Source organism: Mus caroli, chromosome 13, assembly GCF_900094665.2.
Source record: "Mus caroli chromosome 13, CAROLI_EIJ_v1.1, whole genome shotgun sequence".
Lineage (NCBI taxonomy): Eukaryota > Metazoa > Chordata > Mammalia > Rodentia > Muridae > Mus > Mus caroli.
In genome coordinates this window covers 36,542,133-36,553,827 of record NC_034582.1, presented here as the reverse complement: position 1 = coordinate 36,553,827, position 11,695 = coordinate 36,542,133, and the positions used below count along the sequence as shown (strand labels likewise).

Here is an 11,695-nt window from a genome sequence, read left to right as displayed (position 1 = left end):
CCCATTGGACTTGCAAACTTTATATGCCCCAATATAGGGGAATGCCAGGGCCAAAAGAATGGGAATGGGTGGGTAGGGAAGTGGGGGACGCTATGGGGGACTTTTGGGATAGCATTGGAAATGTAATTGAGGAAAATATGTAATAAAAATATTAAAAATTAAAAAAAAAAAAAAGAATGGAGAGGAAGCAGGGGATGGATGGGAAAGTTACTTTTTGAGTAAGAACCCAGAAAAGCAGCTTTACACGCAAAGATCTGAAGCCACAGGGGTTGGTTGCCACCTTCCACCCCCCTTTTAAGACAGGGTCTTGCTACAGTAGCCCAGACTGGCCTCAACCTTTGAGACCTCCCGCCTCAGCCTCCCCAGTTCTGGGATTGTAAACACAAACTACAGCAACTAAAGAGAGCCAGCAATCTAACTGTAGAGATCTCTCTTGTGTGCTGTATGGATGCAGCACCTGTCAATAAAACACTGACTGGCCTAGAAGCTTAAGCAGAAAATAGAAGGTGGGACATCCGGTAGGGAGACTGAATGATGGTATGGGGGTAGAGAATTCACTTGGGACTATGGGAGACAGACAGAAGCACGATGGGGACTGAGCAGAAGTAACCAATCACCTGGCAGAACTAAGATTAGAATAAATGGGATATTAAGTTATGATCTAACTGGGGAACCTGGCCAAGGTGTTTGTAAATATATTTTAAGTCTCAGAGTCATTATTCTGGGAGATTGGGGCCAGGAAGAAAGCCTCTCATTTTAGAGCTAACTTGGCTGTCACAATGATTTAAGTATAGCAAGTTCTAGGGCTTTGTGGCAGAAGTGTGACAAGGCACTGCTTCAGGGACAAAGTATCATCACACTCACTGAACACACTACCACACAGTCCCCAGTGTGGCCCTGTGGAAGGGGGTTAGGGGAGGGATACGGTGCTCCTTAAAGAATTATGCATGGTCATCCATGCCTGTTTTGAATAGTGGATTCTGGATTTTGTAGTTTCAGGTCTATTTGACTGACAGGATTGTTCAGTGTCTGTGTAAAAAGGCACCAGCAGCTTGGGCTGGATGCTGTAGTTAGTATATAATCCAGTAGGAATCTTCAGCATTAACGCTAGCACTAGTCAGTTGATGGACATTTGAAGCCTTACATGTGTCTCACGTGATAGTGTATTCCTCTAATCCCAGCAGTCAGGAAGCAGAGGACGTGGGTCACTTTGAGTTTTGAGGTTTGCCTTGTTTGCATAAAGAGTTCCATGCCAGACATAGCAGTAGCCTGGGTTCTGGTAGTACACACTTGCAAATCAGTGTGCTCAGGCTGAACTAGCAGACACAACCTTGACAACTTGGGAAGAAGAGAGCCTGTGACCCTAGATTAATACAACTCCTCTCCTCTTACAGGCTTACACTCCAACCTCATATGACCTATGTCACCGTGAGTTTTAAATCAGCCCTAAAGCTTCAAATCTTGTGAGCTTGTCACTGTGACAAAGCACAGCGAAGTGCCACGTGATGGTTTGTATATGATCGGCCCAGGGAGTGGCACTATTAGGTGTGGTCCTGTTGGAACAGGGGTGTCACTGTGGGTATGGGCTATAAGACGCTCTTCCTAGTTGCCTGCAAGCAGTATTCTGATAGCCTTCAGAGGAAGATGCAGAACTCTCAGCTCCTCCTGTACCATGTCTGCCTGGATGCTGCCATGCTCCCAACTTGATGATAATGGACTTGAACCTCTGAACCTGTAAGCCAGCCCCAATTAAGTGTTGTCTTTATAAGAGCTGCCTTGGTCATGTCTGTTCACAGCAGTTAAACCCTAAGACATGCCACCACTGTTGCTAAGTCAACTACAACCTCAAAGCCACTGTCATTCCAACTCTACTATTGTCTCCTTGGCTAAAACTATCATCAGCACAATGTAAACCTCCCAACTGGTTTCCTGCCTCCCAGGTACAGCTCTATGAACCTGGAGAATCTCGAAGTTCCCATGAAACCTCTGAGTGCCTGCATCTGTGCCAAAATCTTGATGCTCCTGTATCCACCCACCTCACCCCAGCTAAGGGGCTGAGAAGTGATGCACTCATTCACTCTTTCATACATCTGTCAGGGCCTACTATGGTCCAAACATGATCGTGCTGCAGGAGGTCTGTTCAATGACTATGACATCTGTGGAGAAGAGCAGAGGAGGGGGCCAGTCAGGTGCGCATCAGGGAAGCTGCTATCTTTAGACGCTAGAGAGCCTTACTGGCAACTGAGAGGACAAAGGTGTCACTGAGCTGGAAAAAGCTGTAGAAACAAGGTCTGAACTGTAGTCTCAGATGTGCTGTGTTTGAAATGTTCATTGCACTCATGGTTCAAGACTGTGAATGACACTGGCTCTATGTCTCCCCGCCCCTCTACAAGTCAGGCTGAGGGGCTCAAACTCCCCACTCTCCCATCACATGCTGATGTTTCTGGTGACCAGTCCTCATCCTAAAGTAATCTAGGGGTCCAAGAGACACTTCCTGGGCATAAACCTCGGCTGTGAGAGGGTCCAGACTGCATGCCTCTGCTATCATATAACCTAGTCTAAGGGAACTGGGGTTTCAAGGGCTTTGTGCCAAATCTATTTTTCCTGATAGCTCAGAGATAAACTGGGGGGAGGGGGGCCTGGCAGGGTGGGGAGGGAGATCTGTTTGAAAGGAGGGTGATAAAAGAATGAACATTCATGACACCTTGCTGAACCTCATCTGTGAGTAGATTGTATGTACTCACATTAACGGACCTTTTTAGACACCTGAAGTATATTTTTTGGTTTTTGTTTTGTTTTGTTTTGTTTAAGATTTATTTATTTCATTTATATGAGTACATTGTAGCTGTTTTCAGACACACCAGAAGAGGGCATCGGATCCCATTACAGATAGTGTGAGCCACCATGGGGTTTCTGGGAATTGAACTCAGGACCTCTGGAAGAGCAAGCAGCCAGTGCTCTTAATTAACTGTTAAGCCATCTCTCCAGACCGGACATGTTTTTAAATGACTAAGCTGGATCCCTGTCCAGCTTGTGGCTTAAAGACAGAACCCGATTGTGGTTATCTCTGTACCTCAGAAATCACATCAGATATTTAGGTATGACACCTCACCCACTGAGCAGGAAATAAGGAAGATAAACCCATCCTGAGAGCCTATAGGAAACCAGGAGTGTGATATAGGTGGAGCTCGGAGCGGGTGAGATTGTCAGATAATCAGTATTTTACATAATTAACATTCTGCCATACCTGGTGACCCAAGCCTTTAATCCAAACATATTGAAGGCAGGGGCAGGTGGGTATCTGAGAATTCCAAGGCAGCCGGGGCTACACAGTGAGACCCTGTCTTAATCAATCAATAAAAATATAACTGGTCCAGGTAGAGACACCAAGACATTTCTGGTTTAGTAGGGATAGCCACTCAGAGAGAGACTCTGAGCTAGGTAGGAGCTCCAACAGTAACTCAGACCAAAGGGACTCCTTGCCTTTCATAGACGTTTAAGGGAGAGGGATCTGCTTGCAACCTAGTGAAGGCACAAAATAAAACAATGTGTCCTCGGCTCAGGGGCAGTGTCTATGACCTATGACCTCTAACCTAAAGCCTGGTGAAGGACGGCATCCCTGGGGACACAGATGGTGCTTTGTTCATTTGGATGCCCATGACCACCGTCTCCAGCAAATGTTCCTAAAAATCTAGTAAGTATATCTCACTGGACAGGAGTTACCAGTGAGGCGATCCTGGCTTATTCCAGGATTAACACTTAACAATTATTATTGGAATTCAGTGATTAGCAGAGGGATTTTCCTTCATCCTTTAGATGAGGATCTACTATGCTATGTGTCAGCCATTACCCTAGGATCTACAGACAGTGAACAATGCAACTTAAGCCTCCGACATCACAGAGCTCAGACTCTAACTGAAAATGTTAATAACCAGACTGCCATTGTTCCTACGAATCCTCTGAACAAACCGGACTGGAAATTAGTCACTTCTGCCTAATCTGCATGTCCTGAAGCCGAAGCTAAACTACTTACCAGATCTTTCTTGAGAGCCACAAGTAAAGAGATGTCAAGAAATCAGTATTAGAAAACAGCCCAGTCTCCAAAAGGCCAATTTCAACTGGCTTAACTCTTAGACAGACACACAGACAGATACACACACACACACACACACACTCACACACGCTCACACACACCACTGGAGTAAGCTGCTACTAACCAGTTTTTTCCCAAGTGTTCTGTCCTCTCCACCTTACAAGGCAATGAACATCCTGCTGTCTATACTTCCTGTCTAGAAAAACCAGTATTTGTTGCTAATGTCATTATAAGATACTTTGTAGAATAAATACTTGATTCTAGAACAAAAAGTAAAGCTGATGAGGGAACACCCACCACCACCAACACCAACACCACCACCACCACCACCACCACCACCTCGTCTGCTAGGCACACCACTGAACTACATTCTTCCTGCCCTCTGCTAAGTCTTTCTAAGGGAGTTGCACCAACTCACTGTCTCAGTGGGACAGGTCAGTCAGGAAGCCACACCATAGCCATACTTTAGATACTGGAAGATACCAGCAAGACCAGAATTGTAAATGCACTGGAGATTACAATTCCCCCAGTCTCCAGATGTAGTCTCTGGAGGTGAGGGACTTAGACAGAGATGCAAACGGAGAAAAGAATCTCGTGGGGTCACCTTGGTAAAGCTTCTGGGTAAGGATGCACGTGACTGGCATGGGCTCCTGAGACTGCTAAGCACATCGGTTCCATCATCTCAAGCAGGGCTGAGTTCTCCAGTGCAGGTGCCTAAATCCACCACCCTTAATAAATGATCAGTCGTTTTTAAAAATAGATTAAAAAAAAAAAAAAACCCTTGTATGGATGGAGAGAGATAAGGGACTCCATAAGGTAGCAGGTGTGAATGAGCTAAAGCCAACAAAGGCGATCCCCTGTGCAGGAATGCAGGTGAGACCCTGGACTTGAACCCCCCGTGGCCATCTGTTCACATACACACAGACTGAATGTCTAGCTTCAGACAAACCAGGATATTTCTTATGAACGACCCTCCTAGCCCAGAACTTGGGCTCTTTGTGATTCCCAACTATATGGCTCTGACCAGCTTACAGAGCTGCTGTCATATGGAACTGGTCTTAGCTCTCAGCTCCAACTGCCATGGATCTGTGGTAGCTTCAAAGCCTGTCCCAGGACTTGTGTTTTTCAGGATAGATTCTCTAAAAGCTCATTAAGCCTTTCTATTTCAGAGAATCTCCACATTCAACATTGACTTAATCTCAGCATAAACTTAAAAGCAGAGAGGGGTATGCCAGTTAGACACAAAATACATTCAAGAAACAGAAAAAGGTAGAGAAGAGAAAAAAAACAACTGGCTAAAGTCTACTCTCACAGGAGGTAAATTTATAATATCCAAGTAGGAAATAAGAGAATTCCACAAATGTTGATACACTCAAAGAGTAGATCTCTAAATTAACAACAGAGGGTGTGTGTCAAATAGACACTAAGTTCTTACCAAATCACTGTGCATTGGTAAGCCTACAGCTAACAGAGAACCCATGGGTGCTGTTGCTTTCTTGGGTTGGTTGTTTGCTTGAAACATGTCTCTCTATGTGTAGCCCTGGCTGTCCTGGAACTCACTCTGTAGACCAGGCTGGCCTCAAACTTAGAGCTCCACCTGCCTCTGCCTCCGAAGTGCTCGGATTAAAAGCATGTGCCACCACACAGCCAGCTAAAAACCTATTGTTTTGTTTTAATTACCTCGCCCTTAAATATGAACATATGAAAGACGTCTAGAGCAAAGCTCTCTCTAGATGTCCAAGAAAAGAGTCCAGGGTAAAAGCCTGGGCTCAATGCCCAGTAGTGAAGGTGAAAATAAATAAATAAATAACCAGAGCAAGGGGAGTAGGAAGTCAAGAAATGATCACTTCTCTAGAAGAAAATACTCCAGAAATGATGGGGGCGGGGGGCGGTTTCTCAACTGGGTGTGTCCAGGAAAAAATGAATGAAGTCAAAAGGAGGCAAGGCACATCCTGACATTTCAGTACACCAGTGATGCGAAGGCTACGGGGAGGCACCTGGATCAAGAAACCGAGCAAAGAGGGAAACCAAGTCACCTGAGCAGAGAGGGAAATGGAGCTGCACGGAACTTCTCAAGATTAGCCCTAGAAGCTGAAAAAAAAACAAAAAAACAAAAAAACAATAATTTTAAAACTCTAGCTAAAAGCAATTTGCAAACTCAGATGTACTCAGCATATTGATCAAATATCAGGGCTGAAAATCAAGACTTTTTAAACTTGTAGCTCAAAACACTTTTTTTTTTCTCCTCTGTATCTTTTCTTAGAAAGCTCGTGCCTACAAAGGAAGAAAGTATGAGAACGACAAGGAGGAGAGATTCCGGACAGGCCGGCAGAGAAAGCAGTGCTTAGTGTGTGAGAACCCACGGCTGCTGAGGAGGAAACATGGCTTTGCGGATGGTGGGAGCAAGCGGTGGACTGAACATATGGGAACTATTTCTCCTGCCTGTGTAGATTCTGGAGGTACACACAGGAAGGCAATTCTAGGGGCTTAGGGATGCAGCTCACCGGTAGGGCACTGGCCTGGAGTGTGCAGGACTCTGGGTTACAACCCCCAGCTAACGAGTGTCACAATTACAGAATCAGTTGTAGCAATGAAGGGTATCAAGCCATACACAAGTAAATAAGTCTAGGGTAGAAATATAACACAGGCCAAAGGAACTCTGGCTTTTAAAACGTTGAAAGACTGAACAAAGTATTTTATTAAAATGACCTGGGTAGCTGGGGGGGGGGGGGGACACTCCTTTAATCCCAGCATTTGGAAGGCAGAGGACAGTGGATCTCTATGAGTTTGAGGGCAACCTGGCCTACAGAGTGAGAGTTCCGGGACAGCCCAGGCTATACAGTGAGACCTTGTTGGGGGTGTGTTGGGGGGTGGGGGGTGATTGTCAGCCACTGGGGACATGAAAGTGCTTCTCAGCAGAAACCTCCATTAGAAAGGACTATGATCACTCATTCAGTAAGACGGAAGCCACTCACGTTACCCACGGCGACAAAAGGCAGCTTCAGTGAATGGTACAGGCAGAACACACTTTAAAGTGAATTAAAAAAGAAAGAAAGAAAGAAAAAAAGCCAATACATACAGAAGGAAACCCTTCCTAGGAAATTTGAAATTTAGAATTCACTGTGTAAAACAGCTTGTCAGCGTTCTCTAGCAAGCTCCATTTTGATTCCTTGGGGCTGACTTGGTGACAGATTACAATCCAGTGTCCAGTGAGCACTAAACAAAAAGCTGCCAGAATTGGGTGAGAGCAGAAAACAGGAGACCTGGCCCAATGGGCAGAGACTGCTGAGCTGAACTCTCTGTGTTGGTTTAACAAAAATCTGCTAAGACCGGGTGTGGTAACGCACACCTTTAATTCCAGTCCTTTGGGAGGCAGAGGCAGGCGAATTTCTGAGCTCAAGGCCAGCCTGGTCTACAGAGTGAGTTCCAGGACAGCCAGGGCTACACAGAGAAACCCTTTCTCAAAAAAAACGGAAAAAAAAAAAGTTGGTAAAAAAAAAAATGTGTTTATACATTTTTTTTTCTTGAAAATTGTCAAAGCATTAACTAGGTTCTCAAAAGAGTCAATGACCACAGAAAGGTCAGAATTATTTAAGGGCATATGCCTGAATCACTCAGCTATAGGCTGTCCTCCAGCATGTATTACAGAAAATTCCCAATGTGACTGTCTGGAAAGGACATAAGGTCACAAGGGCCAGGGCCCTGACCCAGTGACTGGTATCAGTACACACAGCGGGAAGACCCTATGAAAGTACCAGGAGGTGATGGCCATCTACACGCCAAGGAGAGATACCCTTAAAGCCCTTCACGCCTCCAGCACTGTGAGAGTAAATGGCTGAGGGAGAAGTGAGGCAGTCTGTGGGATTCTGCAATGTAGCCCCCAGCTACACTAACACGGCATCCCAGGTCCCAGGTCAGGTCTGCCCCTTCCCCCTTCTCTTCAACCTTCAGCCACCTTCTAGTCAGAACAAAAGGGCTGCCCTACCCTGTCATTAGTTTCCCAACAAGGAACAGTATTTGGACTACGTGATAAAGCTGTTAGTTTTAAAGGTATCAGACCTTGCCTCTCGCTCAGGAGGTTTCCTGAAGCTAATGACACTTAGAAAAACTAGTAAAACTAAGCAGCCCGCCGGCCAGTGAAAGGTAAGAAAGCAGTCAGGGACTTAAAATGTCTCAGAGCAAGTTTGATCAGTGTTGTGTCCAAGATGTAGTATGGCTTGTATGTCACACTCATTCCGAGTAGAAAGGGTGACACACGCCTTTACCCCTGTGTCCAACTAACGCTCAAGGGTTTGTTTATTCTTATTTCAAGGCCCTTGAGCTGGGGGCGTGGATTGCCTAGCCTGCAGGAAGCTTGGAGTTCCATCCTAGCATTGAATAAACTGGGTGTAGCCCTCAATGGATCAGCAACTCAAGATCCTCCTCCACACAGCAAGTTCAATGCCAACCTGGTCTACCTGGGGCTCCCACCTCAAAAAAAAAAAAAAAAAAAAATGCAAACAACAATTAATGATATCACCCTGTTCACACATTAGAAACTTGGAAGATGTTATTTAATTTTTTTTTTTTTATGTCATGAAAAAAAAAAAAGAAAAAATTGGCCATCTTATACAACCCTGGCTGTCCTGGAACTCACTCTGTAGACCAGGCTGGCCTTGAACTCAGAAATCCGCCTGCCTTTGCCTCCCAAGTGCTGGGATTAAAGGCGTGCGCCACCACAGCCGGGCAAAACTGGCCATCTTTAATCCTAGCGTTTGGAAGGCTGAGGCAGTTGGACCTCCATGAGTTCAAGAACAGCCTGGTCTACATGGTGAACTCCAGGCCAGCCAAGGCTACGTAGTGAGACCCTGATTTTAAAAAGGATTCTTTAGATCTAGAACCACTAGAATTAGCCAAAAATGTTAGAGTTGGGACTAGCTCTGTATGTAGTTCAACATGTGCTGAGCATATGTGAAGCCCTTGGTTCAGTCAGCATTACTGACAAAATTTAAATACACATATAGGTGTCTAAATATGTAAGTGCACATCTTTCCAAGTGCAGCTACTGGACTGAGCATTAACTATGTTAAGAATAAGCTTACAGTATTTATAAAATTTTAACCCAATACTCCATCACTTCAAACCCATACTTGGTCTTCTAAATACCAGTGCTTACTGTCATTTATTTGAAATACTCTCCAAGCTCTCAAAATTTTTCAGTCTCCTGGCTGAGACCTGTGGTTATCAGCTATGTGCATAACGAATTAAGAGGGATGGAAAACAGGCCTTGAGAACAGTTTAACGTCCCTTCCCTCCTGGGAAGAGAAGTACACAGCTGCAGACCCGGGACAGCAAAACCAAGATAAGGTTCCCTGACCCTGGAAGTTTATTACCGCCAGTGGTGGGGTTTTTTGGTTTGTTTTGGTTTGTTTTTTGTTTTTTTTTTTTGTTTTTTTTTTTTTTTTTTTTTTTTTTTGGCTCGGCCCATTATCAAGTAGGCTGGGAATTTGGTTAAAGCCTGAACTTGGAAGTAAACAAACAACTTCACGTGCGCTGGAAACCCAAAAGGTGATGAAATCTCTCACTAGGTTCAGAACATCCATATAAAAAGATGGAACCGATCACTGCTCCTTCGAATACAGGCCACGGTGAAAGATCTGGGTAGGCTGTGGCATTATGGCAACCAAGGACAAACCTGCCGGGGGATCAGAAACGTGCTTCTACCTCGAGTCAGGATGCCAGCCCTGAAGGTTCGCTGAGCCTGAAGGTTCGTGATGCCCGGGCGACATGCCCTGAGTAAGAGGCATGACTCCTCTGAACTCCGTCTTGGGAGCCCGGCGGCCACCGAGACCACCGAGGTGACCACCGTGGACACTTGTCCACGCGAGCTTTCCCGACCGCCCCCGGCGTTGCCCTCCACTCACCGCACACCATCAGCAACAGGACGATCAGCAGCGTGGCCACGAACACCAGCAGGGTCAGCCCCACGTTGTGCCACATTTTGAGAGCGGGAGTGGGGGGTGGGCGCGGGCTCAGCGGCGGGCGGCAGAGCGGCAGGGCGGCATGGACCGCGGGTGCCCGAGGGCAGCGCCCCCAGGGGGCGGGACTGGGCGGTGCGGGGGCGGGCCGCGACGGGACCGGCCCGCAGACCTGCCCCCGGCCGGGGCGACCGAGTCGCTGGTGGAGCGGGCCTCGGGACGCCACTACCGCCTCCTCATCGCTCCGGGGAGCCCGAGCCACGGCGAGCGGAGAGGCCGGCGACGGACGGACGCGCTGCCATGGCGGACGTCGAGGCGGGGAAAGAGTGATCTGGAGGTGGCGCGGCAAACGCCAGGCCCTGGCTGCAGCTCACTCGAGGTCCCCTCCTCCCTCGGAGACGCCAGATGTCAACCACTCCCGGAGGCCGCCGCAGCTGCTCCTCCGCTCCCCGCCCCCTCCTCCGCGGTAGCTCATCACCAAGCACCCACTCCGCAGCGACTCAACCGCTGCGCGAGGCCTGCTGGGTAATGTAGTGCAAAGATCGGCGAGAGCTGCAGGTCTCCGCCCAACAACGAACTACCATTCCCAGGAGTCAACGCTGCTCCGGCTTCTCATTGCTCTCCTTTCCCGTCCCCTGTGCCTTTGGTGTTCTTGAGCCGCCACCTCCAACTTAAGAGACTGCTGATTCTTGTTCTCCAAGTCTGTGCGTCGGACTGTCTCCCTTACTAAACTATGCCGAGGCGCCAGTTACATTTCAGCCGTTAATTCAAATACAAAATTGGTTTTAGTGAGCAAAAGGGAAAAGAGGATGGCTGTTGCCTGAAAAACAGGTTGTACTTGAACCCAACCTATTGCTCCCGGCGAAGGTTAGTTACTTGTAAGGAAATAAGTCCCCTGACGTCAGAATCTGGAAAGCCTTCCCCCCCTCCCCCAGCAACTGATGTTGTGTTGTGTTTTCACAGATAGTATGCTTCAGAAGTAACTGGTGAGTGACTTAGGGACATCTGTGCTCTTAATTCACCAACCTGTTTAGCAAGTTTCTTTCTGTTGTCTCCTTTAATTCAAGCAACATCTGGCCAACAGCCAAAGGTTTTGCCACATTTGCTTGAACTAACTTCTGAAAAACAAGGCATTTATCTCAAGTCCTTTTTTTCTATTTGAAATTAAAACTCCCAGTTCTGCCACATCTGTTAATGCAAGAGGTGATCAGCCCTTTCCTCCCTGAGAAGTCAAGGCTTTCGCCTTCCACTGCAACTCTGTGCTAGCCATTCCCAGATGCCCTACTGTGTAAACTGCTTTCCAGCTAAGAAGCAGCATAAAAATACATCAAGGCAATACTTGCTTTGCACAAGATTTAATATACAGTTCCTATGGAGAGAGTTGAGCTCGATGCAATAAATTTAGAAATCAACTTATTCATTTTTAGCAGATGATCCAACTCACTTGCATAACGGAGCACGTTTGATTTACAATCTGGTTGAAAGGAATACATTTGAATAGATCTAGTTCAAAAGAAATCAGGAAGAATCCAGACCTTTTTACCTTCTCTTTCATTCACATACAACAAACACTTCTGTGTGCTCTGGACTTCTTTGAGGTGCCAAGGATAAAGCCATGGCAGGGGCTGGTGAGATGGCACTGACT

At 46.6% G+C, this 11,695-nt stretch overlaps 1 protein-coding gene across 1 annotated transcript in view; it reads right to left on the bottom strand.

Moving 5' to 3' along the window:
- The window catches only part of Smim13 (small integral membrane protein 13), a 23,486-nt gene extending 12,947 nt beyond the window's left edge, over positions 1 to 10,539 (bottom strand). Inside the window, exon 1 of the mRNA XM_021180794.2 lies at positions 9,997 to 10,539. Within this exon, the coding sequence (XP_021036453.1) occupies positions 9,997 to 10,072 (76 nt within the window). The 5' untranslated portion in view covers positions 10,073 to 10,539. The remainder of the gene's footprint in view (positions 1 to 9,996) is intronic.
- Positions 10,540 to 11,695: the final 1,156 nt, after the last annotated feature.